Source organism: Cervus canadensis, chromosome 24 (assembly GCF_019320065.1).
Source record: "Cervus canadensis isolate Bull #8, Minnesota chromosome 24, ASM1932006v1, whole genome shotgun sequence".
Lineage (NCBI taxonomy): Eukaryota > Metazoa > Chordata > Mammalia > Artiodactyla > Cervidae > Cervus > Cervus canadensis.
Genome location: NC_057409.1, coordinates 8900734 through 8917245, shown reverse-complemented (window position 1 = coordinate 8917245; position 16512 = coordinate 8900734). Strand labels below are relative to the sequence as shown.

General features: G+C 56.7%; 4 protein-coding genes across 8 annotated transcripts; 2 read left to right on the top strand and 2 right to left on the bottom strand.

Moving 5' to 3' along the window:
* The first annotated feature begins 1640 nt into the window (after positions 1-1640).
* LOC122426698 (putative transmembrane protein ZNF593OS) lies at positions 1641-2110 on the top strand. The gene is made up of 2 exons (XM_043445812.1): positions 1641-1685; positions 1964-2110. The coding sequence occupies exons 1-2, from the start codon at positions 1641-1643 to the stop codon at positions 2108-2110; spliced, it is 192 nt and encodes a 63-aa protein (XP_043301747.1).
* Positions 2111-2442: 332 nt separating this feature from the next.
* Positions 2443-3825, bottom strand: ZNF593 (zinc finger protein 593). Its single transcript, XM_043445811.1, has 3 exons — positions 3130-3825; positions 2829-2891; positions 2443-2734 (listed from the first exon to the last, which is right to left on the bottom strand). The coding sequence occupies exons 1-3, from the start codon at positions 3327-3329 to the stop codon at positions 2593-2595; spliced, it is 405 nt and encodes a 134-aa protein (XP_043301746.1). The 5' UTR covers positions 3330-3825; the 3' UTR covers positions 2443-2592.
* A 948-nt stretch (positions 3826-4773) lies between these two features.
* Positions 4774-8544, top strand: C24H1orf232 (chromosome 24 C1orf232 homolog). Its single transcript, XM_043445904.1, has 4 exons — positions 4774-4857; positions 6369-6452; positions 6562-6659; positions 8277-8544. The coding sequence occupies exons 1-4, from the start codon at positions 4774-4776 to the stop codon at positions 8542-8544; spliced, it is 534 nt and encodes a 177-aa protein (XP_043301839.1).
* A 1082-nt stretch (positions 8545-9626) lies between these two features.
* Positions 9627-12802, bottom strand: FAM110D (family with sequence similarity 110 member D). Of its 5 annotated transcripts, none has more exons than XM_043445793.1 (2): positions 12650-12802; positions 9627-10857 (listed from the first exon to the last, which is right to left on the bottom strand). In XM_043445793.1, the coding sequence occupies exons 1-2, from the start codon at positions 12655-12657 to the stop codon at positions 9951-9953; spliced, it is 915 nt and encodes a 304-aa protein (XP_043301728.1). In that variant the 5' UTR covers positions 12658-12802; the 3' UTR covers positions 9627-9950. The 5 variants fall into 5 exon arrangements, with proteins under 5 accessions (XP_043301728.1, XP_043301727.1, XP_043301726.1 ...); XM_043445792.1 differs by having other exon boundaries at positions 9627-10860; positions 12650-12798; XM_043445791.1 differs by lacking the exon at positions 12650-12802 and adding an exon at positions 11479-11501.
* Between the last annotated feature and the right edge of the window lie 3710 nt (positions 12803-16512).

The following is a 16512-nucleotide window of genomic DNA, read 5'->3' as shown; positions in this document are numbered from 1 at the left end:
CAGCAGTGGCTTCTCTTGTGGAGCACAGGTTCTAGACATGGCCTCAGTAGTTTGGTGCAAAGGTTTAGTGGCTCCATGGCAGGTGGGATCTTCCTGGACCAGGGATCGAACCTGTGTCTCCTGCATTGTCAGGAGGATTCCTATCCATGGTATCACCAGGAAAGTCCTGCAGCTTCTTTTTTTTTTTTTAATATTTATTCATTTATTTGGCTGCACCAGGTCTTAGTTGCAGCATGTGGGATCTAGTTCCCTGACCAGGGATTGAACCTGGGCCCCCTGCATTGGGAGCTCAGAGTCTTAACCACTGGGCCAGCAGGGAAGTTCCTGCAGCTTCTATTTTTAAGGTAGTTTTATGAGTTTATAAAAGGTCTTTGAACTTATTTGTGGCAAAAATGTCAAAGGTAATAGTAGCTCATTAAGTGGAAGGAAAGTGAAAGCGTTAGTCACTCAGTCCTGCCAATTCTGTGATGCCACGGACTATAGTCCACCAGGTTCCTCTGTCCGTGGAAAGAATACTGGCAAGTCTCCAGGCAAGAATAATGAAGTGGGTTGCCATGTCTTTCTCCAGGGGATCTTCCCAACCCAGGAATCGAACAAGGGTCTCCTGCATTGTAAGCAGATTCTTCACTGGCTGAGCCACCAGAGAAGCCCAAATGGAAGGAGGTTGTGTCCTTTCCCCAGCAAGTTCCCATCCCATTGCCCAGAATGGGCCACTGTTAAGTTTTCTGGGTGTTCTTCCCTTCTCTCTATAGTATATGCAGACACTCTACATGCTATTCTGCAAATATGCTTTTCTGCATTTTTATGAGATGGTCAATACCAAATGAAATCATACACGTAAAGTGCTGAGAATAATGCCCAGCACAGTTATTTTTTTTTGGCCACGCTTTTAGGTCTTGCAGGATCTCAGTTCTTAGATCAGGTATTGAACCCGAGACACGACAGTGAAAGCCTAGAATCCTAACCACTAGGCCACCAGGCAACTCCAGGAAATTTTTGTTAGTACACCTCTAACAGCTTTTTCAATCAGTAGATGCAGATCTTTTATTGAAAGGAGGGAAGTTCCTATAGGAACTTCATCTTGGGGAAAGGGATGAAATATGCCTTCCCCCAAGGTAGGTGTGGTTGATCTAAGAGAAATCAAGTAAAAAAGGCCTGCCCCTATTTGGAAGGGGTGCTAAAGGTACCCAACCCCTCCTCTGCTGAGGTGACATCCAATTACCTGAGGCAGGGACAGGGCCAAGACCAGGGCCGGGGAGACCCTCCCACACCTGGTCCAGGCCTGAGACTTGTCCACACTGCCAGGCAAGGCCTCTCCTGCCTCCCTGGCTTGCACTTCCCGGTGGGAGGGGGAGGAGCTGCTCAGGCCTGATGCTGATCTCTCCTGACAGCTGCTCCTAAGGCTGGCAGGGCGGGCCAGCGGGGGAAGGGACAGATTTAAAGGTCTAGCTGCCCCGCCCCCTGCCAGACCTGGGAAGGCAGACGCTGGTGAGCATCCTCTGAGGGCAAGGCTCTCTCACGTATGAGAGTCAGGAACCTCTATGCCCTGATTTCCGCCTCTTGGTATCATGAATGAACGCCACTGGTCCTCATTCCGGTTTTCACCCCACAGGACACCTGGGAGACGAGCGGCACCCACCATGCGATTTCGACGCCTGACCCCTGGCTACTTCCGAGTGCTACAGGTAAGCACCCCAACTGATGGCTTCCAGCACAGACCCCGTCCGCCCCTTACCACGGCCGGGATGATACCCAGCCACCAGGCTGTCACGTTCCCGGCCGCCTGAGCAACCAGGGCCCAGATGGGCAGTGAAGCGAGAGGGATTGGGGTGGAATCTCCCTGGGGCAGCGATGACATCCATATCTCCTTCCCCCAGCTGTAGCTTCTGAGCCCCTTTCCACCCCACCCGCCTTCCCAGTAGTCTCGACTGACCCCTCAGGCGGACCCTCTGTGCATCTCCAGATGCAGATAGCCGGGGAGCTGAAGGCAGAGCCCCGGAGTCCGCTGGCGGGGATTGTGGCTGCAGTGCTGGCTGTCCTCGGGCTGGGCGGCTCCTGCTACGCTGTCTGGAAGATGGTGGGGCAGCGGCGGCCGCCACAGGCTCCATGACGAAGCAGGCAGCCTCTCACCTCGGCCCCTGGATTCACAGGGGCTACAATCTCAGGAGCCTCCTTCTTTCTTTTCCTGGGGGTCACTCCCTGCCCTCATTGTAAGCAAGAGTATAAACCTGATCCTACCCATCACCCCACACACACCTGGGCTCCAATGGGGGTCTTCAGCACAGATGCCAGGACCCCTGAGGGATGGCAAGGATGCAGGCTCTAAGGCTGAATCGAGCAGGGAGTAAACACTCTGGGTCCTGTACACAGGAGTAGTAGAGAAATCTTTACAGGGCTTGAATTTGGAGGAGTGGCCCAGAGGTTAATGAGTCAGAAGCAAGCCCTATTTATACATTTCCTTTATTGGAAGGGAGGGTATCTGGAAGCGGCCATCCACTCCCCAAACCAAAAGAGATTGGCACAGTCTCTCCCAGCCTGGCTCCTGTACCACTGTCCATGGGCAGCTCCTCTGCCTCGCATCCTCAGGCCAGGTCATGTAGACGTGTCCATCTCAGGGACCTCAGTGGATACTTCTGTGGGCACTGCCAGCCGCTGGGGAGGAATATAGGAACCCATGCCCGCTGCCCTCTCCGCTTCTTCCTGACTGTAGGGCTCCACACTCAGCTGCTTCAGCCTGAGAAAAAAGAATAGGAATTGAAAGCTGACCGGACGGCAAGCTCTGTCAGCGCGGCAACCCACCCATCAATCCTCCCCTTGCTCCTTCATACCTCTTCTTGTGATCTTTGGATCGCAAGTGGGTCTTCAGGTTGGCAGAATCGATGAAGTACCTCCTGTGGGGATGAGGTGGGTAGGGAGGAGAGTTAGAAGGTGATGCCTCTCAGGTACACCTATTTCCCTGACCCTAGCTCATTGCTGACGTTAGGCTCTGGGCTTGAAGGCATGGGAGGCCGGCAGACCCACCCAGGTCCCAAGAGAGGAAACACTGCACACCCCGGGCCCGGGCCTCACACCCCCGGCCCGTACCGCGGACCCTTCTCCTCCTCAGGCCTGGGCCTGGCGGGAACTCACGCGCAGGCCAGACAGCGATGCAGGCCGCCCCCTGGCAGGTCGGGATCGGGTTCAGCGCCTAGATCTGGCCGGGGCCGTGCGGCGACCTGGGGCCGCAACTCGCGGTGAATCTCATCCAGGTCCGGCCGCCGCCGCTTCGCCTTCATCTGACGGGCCAAGGAGTGCGCTCGGTGCGCGCCCGTACGGCGGGAGCGACCCATGGTGGGTGACACCGGGATCAGAGGTCCCAGAACCGAGGTGGGAGGACACGTGGGGGCGCTTCCGGACGGCTAGATGACGTCATATGACGCTCTCGGACGGGTCGGTCTCCATCGGACCGCCTATGATAACGTCACTCGCGCGAGCGGTGCTTCGAGCGCCCCCAGGCGGTCGTCGACGTCAGTGACTGAGCTCGGGATCCGGCCTCACCGAGCGTCCTCTTCCGTCACTGGAGGGGGCTCGGTGATGTGAGCCCTGTGGGCATTTCGGCCGGTCCGCTGGCCAAGCCCATCCGACCTGGCCCAACCGATTTCAGCGCCGTCTTCTGGCCTTGTCACACCTTCCTGGTTCCCCCATCTTAGATCCCGCGGTTGAGGGGAGGGGGGAAATAATGTTGCATCTCTGGGAGGCACTGAAAAATGTCTGTGATGTTAATAAATGAATAAGTGAATAAGAGTGGAGACGTTTGGGATCCCGGCTCCCACAGGGCTTGCCGAGATACCTCTGGTCCTTGAGAAAGCCCTCGCCATTGGAAACCCCTCCCCAGTTATTCCTCCCAGAGATCACAGTGCTCAGGCATCCTGTCAGAGACTCAAGGGGGTCAGCTCCTCTCTCGAGAAGAGGAGAGTCTCACAGAAGGACCTCCCATCTTTGACCCCTTGCTCTGAGCCCTGGACTCGCAGGCATGGGTTGGCATCAAAGGGCGAGAGCAGCCTAGATGGTGTGTGCTCAGGCTGGGGAGAGGGCCAGAGAGCCTTTCCCCATGCATCAGAGCCAGGTGCGTTTTTCCTTCCAGGTTGAGCACAGGAACTCAGCAATAATTCAGGGGCTCCAGTTCTTTGGAACCTGTTGCCAGGAAACAGGGAGACCAGCACGTGCATCCCTGGGGAGAGGAATCGGTTTCCAGCCCAAAGCGGTGAAATGTAAGCCCAGGTCACCCACGGGGAGCCTTGGGGCCTTCCCACTCCAGACCATAGAGGCTGAGTGCAGATATAGGGCAGGGCCCTGTTGGCCGCACAACTGGTATGGCTACAGCCGCAGAGGCACCACTGTGGGTCCTGAGCCCAAAGACTTTGTGAATAGAATTCATGAATGGAAAAGAGTTTTTCTGGAGCCTTTGCAGATAATCAAATTCAAGAATTCCTAGGCCCAGGAAGGAGGCTTCTGTGAAGAAAGATGTCTTCATTATGTTTTCATTATTCTTGCAAATATGGGTCAAGATAGGGGCTGAAGTGGCAGAAGGTGGGTCTCACCACAGACTCTTTTGGATCGGGTTCACCTGCTGGGCACTGTGCCATCTGGGGAGCCTGGTGCATCTTTAATGAGGTCACCTGATGCTTGGGACAGGCTCTCAGACTCACCAGCTTCCTGGAGCCAGACCCACTGGGTGCCCCCTGAACCACCAGCTTCCCGTGCCTGGGTGCCAGGCTTGTTTCCCATGCAGCCATGAGCCAGGCCTTCTGGAAAACCTACAAGTCCAAAGTGCTGCAGACCCTGAGTGGGGAATCTGAGGAGGACCTGGCAGAGGAGGTGGGTGCCATCCTGCTTGCTGGATGGGGCATGCGTAGGGGGCAGCAGAAGTGAAAGGTATGAAGAAGGAGAGGGGACTGGCTCTGAGGAGGGAAGGGGAGAGAGAGACACTGACTTGTGTGGAAGCAACTGGCAATTCAGGGGTGACCAATGGCACGGTGAAGTGTCAGAAAGTCAGGACATTCCAGAAAACCAAAGAAGAAGGGAAGCCTTGGGCGGGGGGGCACCTGAGGAGTGGTCAATGTCTCCAAAGATCTCAAGGGCTGCCACATGGAAGGGATCCTTTTAGACCCACGGGCAGCACCCATGCAGATACACTCAGTTTGACACACATTTCTAACGGGCAGAGCTGAGCAGAAGTGGGATGATTTGCTTCGAGAGGAAGGGAGCCCCTGGGACGGGTGGCAGGGGAAGCAGCGTTTGTTACACTGAGGGTCCCTGTAGCAGCATCAGGTCAGAGCCATTACTAGGATCATGTTTGTTCTGACATTAAAGAAAAGGTTTTTGAAAAGGGTCTTACTCTGGAAAGTAAAAGTGAAAGTCACTCAGTTGTGTCCGACTCTTTGTGACCCTATGAACTGTAGCCTGCCAGGCTCCTCTGTCCATGGAATTCTCCAGGCCAGAATACTGGAGTGGGTAGCTGTTCCCTTCTCCAGGGGATCTTCCAAACCCAGGGATTGAACCCAGGTCTCCTGCAACGCAGGTGGATTCTTTACCATCTGAGCCACCAGGCATGGTAATTACACAAATAGACATGGCAGAGGCAGGAACTAGTTCTAAGGTGTGTGTATGTCAGTGTGAATAAATGTAAGTCTACACAGGTTGGTGTCCAGGGCTGACCCTGTAGAAGTATCTGTGGGTCAGTATAGGGGTTGGTGTCTGTGTGGAATCCGCAGTTAAGGTGTGTGTGTGTGCAGGTGTGAACAGGTTATAGGCATTTTCAGGTGTATACATTTGGGGCAGAAGACTATGGAAGCATTCGCAGGTATTGTTTTTGTATGGTATTCGTGTTTGGGTGTGTGTGTACATCTGTGTCTTAGTGTCTGTGGATGGGTGGAGAAGTTTTGTGTGCTGAGTGGGCCTCCGTGGACCTGTCTGCAGTCGTGGAAGAGCACAGGTGTGAACTGTATGAGCATCCTTGGGTAAGTGCCTCACAGCACATGTATCTATGTGCAGGTGAAGAGCTGTAGCCATATGGAGGCACACTCATGTACAGGTGTGTGTCTACATTGGCGTGCAAGCCTTTGTCCATGTGTTTTGCAGTGTGTATGAATGTGTGTGGGTGGGTAGGTGTGTGAGCTCACAGGTCTACTCTACAGGTAATGTGTATGACAGCTTTGCATAGAGGTACAAATACCTGTGTGCAGTTTGGGAGGGTGTCAGGGGGCTAGGTGTGTCTTGTTCCATGGGGTTTGGAGTACCTGGTCTGTATGCATCAGGTTGGCAGGAGGGAAGGGAGGTTGTATTCCTCTGGGGCCTCTCTCATACTGGGTGGGGGTCTTGTGTCCCAGAAGGAGAACCCAGTGTTAGTGGAGTCTGAGATGGCAGAACCCACTGAAGAGGCCTTCAGCCCCATGTCACAGCTGGCCCGCCGGGTGAGTTCTCCTTTTCTCTGCCCCAACACTGGGGAGCTGGGCAGATGCCTCTGTGGAGTCCTGGGAGGTGTGCTGGGGCCCTCCTTGACTCTCAGCCCCTCTCTCCCAGGTTCAAGGGGTTGGGGTGAAAGGTTGGCTGACAATGTCATCTCTGTTTAACAAAGAAGATGAGGACAAGCTGCTGCCACCGGAGCCCTGTGCTGACCAGTGCGTGTGTGTTTCAGGGGAGGCCGTCTGCAACAGACCTGGGGACCCTCTTCTCCCATGTCCGTCCTTTCTGCTTTGTCTTTCTGACCATGGAGGACTCGGGAGGGCCAGCCCCTGGCTGTTCCTGTTTCTCTCTCTCTCAGCAGGAAAGAGGCCAATCTGGGAGATTAGATTAGATCTCGAGAGGAATTTACCAGCTGTTGGGATTGAGATGCTACAAGGTATTACCGTGTCTCTCCCCATCCATGTGGGAGGGATCACCTCCCTAGAATAAGGAAATCCAGGAGAGAAGTTTTAGGTGTTTGGAACAGGGAGTGGTTCAGATCAGTGGTTCTTAAGTATTGGTCTAAACCCTCACCCTCCCTTGAGACAGACACAGATTCCAGACCTTCCTTCAAAGATTCTGATTCAGTGCGTGTCGGCTGAGGCCCGGGATCTATACTTTTAGCGAGCTTCCTGAGGACTTGAGGGTAATAGTTTAGGAACCACTGTCTTAGCAGGTCCTTGATGCTGGGGGCCACAGGGTCAGATCCAGGGTCTGGTCTTCCCCCTAGCTCTGTTCTGGGACACACTCCATTTCTGCCCTTTCCTCCAGCCCAGTCACACTTACCTTTTGACACCTCCCCCGCATTCATTTCTTCCTTAGGATTCCCCCCGACCCGCCCATCTCTCTTGCCCCTGGGTTCCTTTTCTCTCTCCTGCCCTTCGACTCTCCCTACCTCAAGCTTCATCACCGCTCCCCTTCCTGACATCTCTTTGCTACCTCTCGAGTCTCCTTCTCCCCTTAGTCTTTGATCTAGGCCTTTCTCCTTCCTCGGGGTCGCTGCACCCGTTCTCTCCCCAGCGCCCCCCATTTTTCTGGACCCTCTTTCCCTCTATCCGGGAAACCAGACCCCTGTTCCCGCCTTGCCTCTTTCCCCCCGGCGCTGCGGGTTTTCCCGGAAGACCGCCTCCAGAATCTGACCGCGCACCCCCCCACACACACCTCCCCCCCCCCCACACACACCTCCCCACCCCCAGATCTAACCTTTCCCTTTGGGTCCCACCACCACCTCCCATCCTTCCGCCCGCTCCTCTCTCAGGGCTCCTCTCCCCACCTTCCCACAGCCTCCATCTCCCCTCCTCTGACCTCCTCCCTCTCCCCGAGTACCTACCCTGAGCCCCTGAGCCCGGCTCTCTCCCCACGGATCTTGATCCCGGCCCCTTTTTCCCAGTGAAAGTGAAAGTCGCTCAGTCGTGTCCGACTCTTTGCGACCAGGCCAGAATACTGGAGTGGGTAGCCTTTCCCTTCTCCAGGGGAATCTTCCCAACCCAGGTATCGAACCCAGGTCTCCCGCATTGCGGGCGGATTCTTTACCAGTTGAGCCGCCAGGGAAGCCCTGACCCGCTCACCTCATGCCCTGACCCCTGTCCCGGTGCCTCAGAGTACTCCTCCCGCCTCCAGGCCCAGACTTCCTCCCAGTCTCCCGGGTCCCCGCCCCCCCTGCCCATCCCCCCCAAGCCGTCGACCTCGCCCGGGCCCCACTGACCCCACGACAGGTCCCCTGACCCCGCCTCCTGTCCTTTGTCCTTTCCGGGGTCTCCCGGCCAGCCCCTGACCCCGCCTCTCTTCCGCAGCCCGCTGGCGGCGCAGCCCGCCCCTCAGGCGGCGGCCGAGGCGCGCGGGCCCGGCTTCTGGGACGCGTTAGCCAGCAGGTGGCAGCAGCAGCAGGCGGCCGCCGCATCCATGCTGCGCGGAGCGGAGCCCACCCCGGAACCGGACGCCGAAGCCGGGGACGAGACCCCCGAGCCGCGCGAAGCCGATCCCGTGGCCGGTTTCAAGTGGGGCTTCCTCACCCACAAACTGGCCGAGATGAGGGTGAAAGCGGCGCCCAAGGGCGACTAGCCGGCCGGTTGGCCGGCCGAACTGGGCGCCCGCTCCTCCCCCCTTCCGCGATAAAAACCTGGCCTGACACCTCCGGTGACCGCGTGCTTTTGTCAGTACGGAGAAGGCTGCTTTGGGGTGGGCAACCTCAGGCCCGGGTCCAACTGGAGTGGTTCTCGCCTTCTGCCCCCCAAACCTACAGGGAGAAAAATGACCAGAGACATCCCTGGTATCAGGACAGATTGTATTCAATCTGGGCTACCATTTTACCAGTATGGACCAGTCCTGCCGCCCTCTCCAGCCACTTTTAATTCGACAAACTTTCCTTGTGGCCTTGTCCCTGTACTAGGGGAAGGTCAGGGACTAACGAGAGAACCCAGACTACCAGCGGGTCCCACACAAGGTGATAAGTTGAGGCCCAAAAATAAGGCTGTACCTTGGGCGCTCAGAGGAGATGAGGCCAGCTGGGAAATTCAGGAGTTCTGAGAGAGAGCGAGAGAATGCATACATGGAATCTCAGATGAGTGGAAAGAAAGGGGAAGGTAACCCAGCTAAAAGGAAGAGAAATGAATAAAGACTTGGAGGTGTGAACATGTGAGGAAAACAGGTGACCTTGTTTTAAGGGGAAAAAAGGCAGTGATAGGTGAGACTGTGGGCTGGCAAAATCCTGGTTTGAAAAGTCCCTTATTATCCTGATTCTGGATCCACCGCATTTCAGCCCTTCAAATACCTAGTAACCAAAATGGGCAGCAAAGCTCCAGGAATGGGGCCTTCAGGGACTAGTGAACCCCAGATTTCTGGGAGCAGACCCCTCCTCCAAACTCCCCAAGGGCGCTATTCCCCGAAATAGTTTGGACCCCACACCTGTTGGGGGGGGGGCGGTCAGTGGCAGAGATGATCATAATAGTGCTAGTGTTAGTATTATACTAAGCACTTCTTCCACTTTGCCAAGCGCTTTGTGACCATTTCAAAAATACTTTGATCAACCGAGGGGGTGTCGCTGCGGTTCCCAGAGGCGGAGTGCCGGCCCAGGGTCACACAGTCAGTCTGGAAGCCACACTCCAAAACCCTCGCGCATCTGCTCTGTAATCCAACTTTCCGAGTCCGTTAAAGAACGTTTTGACTTTATTCAGCAGGTTCTCTGATCTCCCACCCCAGTCTTCACTCGCCTCCCGGCCTCCACAAGGGCCGCGAGACCGGCTCCCTCCCGTCCTCAGTGCGCGCTGGGAAGAGCCTTCGGGACCGTTTGGTCACAAGCTCCGAAGGTTCACGAGTGGACGCCGCGATCCAGAGGGAAGGGCTTGCCCCAAAGCACTCGACGCGTGAGGCAGAGAGTCCCTGCCCTTGCCTGGGTCCAGCCCCGCGCCCGCTCCTTGCCCTTCCCCGGACCCCCAATTCCAGAAGAGCCGGCCCCCGAGCGGCTGCGGTCACACCTCGGACTCGCGCGGTGGCCCGCGGGCGCGCTGGCAGCCGTACAGCCACTGGATGACGCGCGCGTTGCGCTCCACCACCGACACCTGGGGGCGCCCGTCCCGCTCCGAGCCCGCCGCCTCCGAGCCGCCGCCCTCCGCACCGTCCCGGCGATCTGCGCCGCCCTCGCTGGACGTCCAGTCGCTGGCGTCCCCGGAGCCCGGCGGCGGCGACTTTCCGGGCTGGGGGCTGGCGTCTGCGCCCCAACTCTGCGGCGAGAAGCGCTCGGCCCCCAGCACCTCCACGAGCGCGCGCTCCAGGCCGCAGTAGTTGAAGAAGCGCTCCTTCTCCGACAGGGGCAACGAGCACGTGGGGCACAATGCCCGCTTTCCCGCCGCTTCCGGAGCATCTTGGGGCGCGGCCCAACCCGCGGGAGCGGCGGGTCGCTCCGATGAGCCTGCGCTGCTAGAGGCGACGTCTCGGGGGCTGCCCAGGAAGAGGCGCCGCACCAGCCCCTGGCCCTTGGCGTTCTCTTTGTTCACCGAAACCTTGCAGTCCCGCTTCTGGCGGTAGAAGATGAGGGAATCAGGCCTTGGCAGTCGCCTGCCACTGCCCCGGCGGGCGGGCCTGGGCGTCCTGGGCGATGGAGGTGGCCCCAGCTCGTTGCAAGGGTGCGGGGTGAGCGGCCCGGGACCCCCACGCAGAGCCGGCTCCTGGCGTCGCGCGATCACCTGGTGCGTCTTGACATACTTGGCTTTGTCGGCTTCCAGCCTCTCAACGGCGCTGGGCGTCCGTCCCCGGGACGGGGTGGAGGGAGACGCCAGGAGCATTTTAGCAGAACTGGGCAGGACAGTGCTCCATAAGCCACTGGAGGCAGGCAGGTAGTGAAAGAGCTGAGAGCAATTGGCTGGGGCTCCCTGGGACCTGCTGGGGAAAGAGGAATGGTCAGGGGCAGAGTAAGAGATGACCCTGCCCCTCTCCTGAAGGCATTCCTGGGAATAAGGTCAGCCAGCCACCCCTCCCCCATGCAAGTCAGCCAGGTGCCATGCCCAGGGGGCAGAGGCTCAGGTATCCCTTCCCCATCCCTCAAAGACAATGGGCAGGGGCTTTCTGACCATCCAGAGACATAGGCCCTTTTGAGCGTGCCCCATTCTGGCCACAGGGCCATGCCAAGCAGGCATCAGCAAGCCAGACCCTTGGAAAAGGAAATGGGGCTGTTCCCCGGCCTGGTTCCCGAAAGTAGCCTCAAACCGGAAAAAATACCTCTTCCCAACCTAGCAACTTTGAGTCCAAGACAAGGAGGCTTCCCAGCCACCCGCTGGTTCCAGCAGGACCCACCCATCCCGCCCCCAAGCAGAGAGGTCAGGGACATTAACCACAGGGTAGGAGCCTCCGGTAATTGCAGCCAACTGCCCTGCCCAGGCCCGGCAGAGCCATCAGGGAAAAAGAGAGAGATGGTCACCCACGTCACTTCAGCCAGCTATCTGCCACTCAGTCTGTGCCCCTTCGAAGGGAATTCCAAAATGCCCAACTTGTAAACATCACCTTATTTGCCCCTTGCACTTCCATTTCATAGATGAGAAAACTGGCGCAGAGAGGAGAGGCTAGTTCAGGTCTTACTGAGAGTTTGGGCCCAGGACTGGAACACAGGTCTCTTACTGTGTAGTTTGAATCTCACTTGCCTATCAGAACTTTCCTCTATCTTTTGCTTTTATTCTTGCTGCTTTAACACCACGTGATTTCTGCAAGAGATGGGCCCCTTACCTCACTAAAAAGTTCCTTCCACTGATTATTCCCAGGAACTTGTACTCCCAGAAACCTGCCCTCTGGGTCCCTCACCCTGAGACCCCCATGACCCCTCTCCTCCACCTCCCTTTTCTGCTGGGGAAGGGGGCCCGGAGGGATTGTAAATCAAGAGCTGACAGTTCCCTTGGCAGTAATAGAATGGGCCACCCACACAGCCCAGCACACTCCACCCCACTTCTATTTCCCTACTCCTCCCATCCTCCATTCAGCTGAGAGGGACACAGCAGTTCTAGGGGCTGAGGAGACCTGGGCTGGAGGCAACGAAGGAACATAACTTGCCAGGGATGGGGGGAGGGGACCCCTGGTGAGGGGTCTTGGAGTAGAAACTCTACCAATCCCACTCACCCCAGGGCAGCCTGCATGAGTATAAACACACACACACTTACACACACCCACTTAGTGTCCAGTAGGTCAGCCCATAGGTAGCTGGTGACTGGGAACCCAGGCAGCAAGGAGAGCCTGGCAGTGCCCTCCTTCCTGCCTCCCAAAGACTCAACTTGGCAACAGGTCTGATTCCAAGGTCCCAGGAGGGCTCTGTGCTTGTCTGACCTCATGGGTATCCTCCTGTCCCCTCCTCTTCCCAGCCCTGAGCAGGAGGCTATAAAAAGTTCCTAAACACAGGGACCAAAATAGTTTGCTGTCCACTGCCTCTTCCTGGCTTTCTGGGCTCCTTGGTGCCCGACCGCAGACGTTCCCTCCCTAGAAGCCTGGCAGACATCCTTGTACCCTCTGTCCCTCTGCCCACCTTCTCCCAGCACTGGAGTTGGTGGGCCGATGATCTCTGCCCAGCTTTCGGCTCCAGACACAGATGTGGGCTGGCGGACAGTGCTCCTTGGCTTGGTGCCAGCCTCCATGCCCTTGGGTACCTCGGTGCCCTCCCACCCCAGCCCCGGGCTCAGGATGCACTCACCTCTGCATGGGGAGGCTGAATGCCAGGGTCTCCGGGCAGGTCCAGACTGAAGGCAGGAGGGACAGCAGGGACTGGAAGTAACTTTGGTGGCAGCCAAACCTCACTCTCCACAGGAAAAGCCAAGAGAGCCTCCACCCCCCAGATTAACCCTTGCCTTCCTGACCTGGAGCCTGGCCTCTGTTAACTCCTTCCTGGTCACAGTCTCAGAGCAGGAGAGGACCCTTGGACCATGTCCAGCTCCTTTATTTAGCCAGTGGTCACACAGGCCCTGGCAGCTTAAGTGGTTTGCATAGAGGCACAGTGAGCTTGGGGCACAGCCAGCACCCCAAACAAGGTCTCTGGTTCCCAAGCTTCCTCTAGAGGCCTGGGGTGGGGACAAGCTATTCACGTGGGGTCAGTCCGCTCTGCTGGGCCTTGGCGGATCCTCTTCGTTCAGATGGGAAGGCAGGGCAGGGTTCTAGTACACCATGCTTTTTCCCTCTGGAGCAGGTTTAGACCTGCCCTGGCCTGCATGTGTGGAAGGTGTCAAGCTTGCTCTCCCTAGGGGTGAGGCCAGGAATCTGCAACCTAAAAGTGGGGACAGAGGTGCTGCAGATACACAGAGTGAGCCCTTCCCAACAAGTCTTGGCAGGAGGCTCACAAGGGATCCCACTGGAGGGGCCTCTGCCCAAGGTCCTCTGATGGCAAATGTAATTAGCTGGGAAGAGGGTAATGAAGGGATGGGTCCAAGCCTGGGGAAAGGACCTCCTTCCTTCTTTGCCCCCATCGGGGACTACTAGAGCTGGCATAGTTTCTTATTTGACACCTCACTTCTCAAGGGGGAGTCCTGTCCCCACAATGCTGGTTCCAGGAGCGTACCTCGCTCTCTCTCCCCATGGGGCAAACTCTGCAGCACCCAGAGCCCCAAAACTAATGCCCCTGCCAAGGGGTCCCTGCACCTCTCTCCACTTTTCACAAATCTCTTTCCCTCCCTTCTAGCACTTTTTTTTTTTTTCACATGAAGCTTTACTGTGACTTAAAGGGTACGGAGCCCTGTCAGGACCTTCTAGCACTTTTTAATGTTTGCAAAGCACATTCATGCCTTTGCTCTCTGATCTCCTTTGTCCCCCACAAAGACCCTAAACAGCAGACCCAGCAGTGGTGACCACACCACTTGATAGGCAAGGAAACAAGATTGGGGGTACCTAATTCCAACCCCAAATCCACTCTTTCCAATGCACCCTCAGCCTGGCAAGTAAGGTAGTAAGTCTGAAAACTACAAGGCCCATCTCCTGGTAATGGATTTTATTACCTAGTTAAAGGGAGTATTTTTTTTTTTTTTGGTCCATCCATATTGTGTTGTTACACTGCTCTACAAAATGCTCTCATGTACATGATCAGAATTCATCCCCAGGACTACGTTTCAGAAGTAGGTTTATTATTTTCTCCATTGGACTGCTGAAGAGAATGAGACTCAGATAGGTGAAATGATTTATCAAGTGGAATACTAGTTAACGTGTATTGAAACTGATATACGCTAGGCACTGTTCTAAGTACTTCACACAATGATTAACACATTTAATCCTCAAAACCACCCAATGAAATAGGGACTTTCATTCTCCTGGTTTTATGGATGAAGGTTGGGGTGCAGGCCAGTAGCCCTGAGATCTGGTCCTGAAGGGGTTAAGCATGAGGCCAGGCAGAGCCCAGCTGGGATGCTGTCAATGGCAGGAAACCTGGCCTGTGAAGGAGGGGGAGGATGGGGCTGTTGTGTCTGAATCTTATACAACCCCCATCCTTTTGGTCTTAAAGGAGCATCCGGGTTGGGAAGAAGGGCAGGCAGGGGCCTCCTTCTCAGCTCTGGACAGACACCAGGTTACAGAAAGAGGGGCCTTCAGAGTCAATGCAGGTCACTGCCCTGGAGTGGCCCCCAGTCTGACAAGGGTGAGTGGAAGTGAGCCCACTTCCCTTCAGGAGTGGTCAAGAGCTGGGGAGACACAATCCCAGCCCTGGGAGCCCCCAGTCAGAGAGGGGAGACACAGCCCTGCCCCCATAGGTCTGGACGGGGCTTGGTCAAAGAGCCTGCTCTCAGGAGTCTGAGAGGTGACAGTAGTCTGTCCCAGGAGGTCAGGATCCTGGAGAGCAAAGTCATGATGTCAAGATGAGATAGGCTCGGTTTTGTGGGTGAGAGAGCCCTTGAAAGAGTCAGCCCTCAAAGAGGGGGAGGTGGTGGACATCACGAGGGGGGTCTCCAGCAGCCTGCCCTGCCTGTGTCTTGGCCACACTTGACTTGAACCAGATCGCTTATCTTTCTGGTCATGGGTCCCCAGGGAGAGCCCTAAAGTGATTCCTTCCGGCCCCAGAGCCAGGGCCTTGGTTGAGGGGGAGGTCAAATCTGAGGGACATTTCCTTCCTGACTCTGAGCTCCTTCCCGGATCACCCCGAGGATGAAGATAGATGGGAATGGGCCTGAGTCAGAACTGGCTTCTTCCAGGAGAGGGTGGTGGGAGGGTGGGGGCACAGCTCTGGCGAGTGTTGGGAATCAGGAGACCCTTCAGATTCACCTTTAAGCCCCAGATCCACACTGTCCCAGGGCAGAAATGTGTGCTGGTGCCTTTGATTCTAAACCTGATCCATCCCTCACTGGCTGTGTTGCCTGAAGCAAGAACTTAACCTCTCTGAGTTCCCTTCTGTGTCAAAGGGGGAAAAGACCAGCTTTCAGTGTGGCCTGAAGAAGTGGTGCCTGAGGAAAGCACCTGGGGCCTCAGGTGCAGGTAAATGGCAGGAGTCTTGACCTCTTAGGTCTTGTCCTCCAGCACCTAGCTGACACCTTTGGCCCAAGTCTCTCTCTCTCTCTCTCTTTTCCCCCCTAATCCCTTAGCCTCACTCTCAGCCACCTTCAACAAGTCGTTCTGAACACTGCCCTCTGCTTGGGGGTCTGCAGATGGGTCAGACCTGGCTTTTGCTTTCTAGGAGCTCAGCCTGCTGCAGGAAGGTGGGGTGGGGTGGGGTGGGGTGTGAACCGAGGTGTGAAGGTCTGATCACAGCTCCTGGGCAGAGCAGAGCTACCCTAACAGAAGATGAACAAAGCAGGGGCCATGGGAGGGGGTACAGCATTTGCTCTGCCGGGGGGGGGTTGGTGGGTGGGGGTGAGGCGGGAAGCTCTCAAAGAGGAAGGGTATCGATTTGGAGTCTGAAGGGGATTTCTGATGGGGGTGGGATGCGAGCGGGGAGAGGTTGTGCGAGGATGGGGACAGGGAGCAAAGGCGGCTCAGTGAGAGAAAGGGGGGCGGTCAGAGAAGGGGTGGGGGGCTCAGAGCAGGGCACGGGGTTCGATCAAACGTGGAGGGTTCAGGGAGAGAGGGCGGGTCTCAGGCTGGCGTCTCTGACGCCCCAGCACCCCCAGGAGGGGCCCCCCTACCCCCCACCCCCGCCCCGCCTCCGCCTGTAGCGGGCAAGCCCCACAGAGATTAGAGCCGCGGTCCCCTAATTCAGGGCTTTCCGTTTCGGAAAGAATCTCGGCCGCAACAATAGCCCGGCGCCCGCACCCCCTCCCTTCTAGGGAGGTGTCTTTAAACGTTTTTCCCCTGGAGCACCTACAAGTCGCCAATGAACCACGAGAAGAAAATCGGATTTCTGCTGTCAGGAACTGACAACCTAGAGTTGGAAGAACAAAAGCCAAACTGAGCGATTGCTCTGTGCTAGGCTCTCGGCTCCGGGTCTGACTCTCAGTGGTACCTCGCTTACTCCTTACAAAACCCTGCGTGAAGTCAGTGAGGAGGCAGAGAGGGGGCGGAGTGGCTCACCTAGGGTCACCGGCTTGCAAAGGGTAGAGCTGGGACTCCGGAGCCGGCTCTGACCCGCTGAGCCGCCCTGCCTACCTC

Excerpts from the sequence above, each read along its gene's own strand:
- LOC122426698 (XM_043445812.1), top strand. The coding sequence starts at position 1,641 with ATGCGATTTCGACGCCTGACCCCTGGCTACTTCCGAGTGCTACAG. Across the intron at positions 1,686-1,963 it reads GCTACTTCCGAGTGCTACAG|ATGCAGATAGCCGGGGAGCT; the intron begins GTAAGCACCCCA and ends GTGCATCTCCAG.
- ZNF593 (XM_043445811.1), bottom strand. The coding sequence starts at position 3,329 with ATGGGTCGCTCCCGCCGTACGGGCGCGCACCGAGCGCACTCCTTGGCC. Across the intron at positions 2,892-3,129 it reads CATCGCTGTCTGGCCTGCGC|GAGGTACTTCATCGATTCTG; the intron begins GTGAGTTCCCGC and ends TCATCCCCACAG. Across the intron at positions 2,735-2,828 it reads TCCAAAGATCACAAGAAGAG|GCTGAAGCAGCTGAGTGTGG; the intron begins GTATGAAGGAGC and ends CTTTTTTCTCAG.
- C24H1orf232 (XM_043445904.1), top strand. The coding sequence starts at position 4,774 with ATGAGCCAGGCCTTCTGGAAAACCTACAAGTCCAAAGTGCTGCAGACC. Across the intron at positions 6,453-6,561 it reads TGTCACAGCTGGCCCGCCGG|GTTCAAGGGGTTGGGGTGAA; the intron begins GTGAGTTCTCCT and ends CCTCTCTCCCAG. Across the intron at positions 6,660-8,276 it reads CCGGAGCCCTGTGCTGACCA|CCCGCTGGCGGCGCAGCCCG; the intron begins GTGCGTGTGTGT and ends TCTCTTCCGCAG.
- FAM110D (XM_043445788.1), bottom strand. The coding sequence starts at position 11,101 with ATGGCCCTGTGGCCAGAATGGGGCACGCTCAAAAGGGCCTATGTCTCT. Across the intron at positions 10,861-11,048 it reads AGGGCCTATGTCTCTGGATG|CAGGTCCCAGGGAGCCCCAG; the intron begins GTCAGAAAGCCC and ends CTCTTTCCCCAG.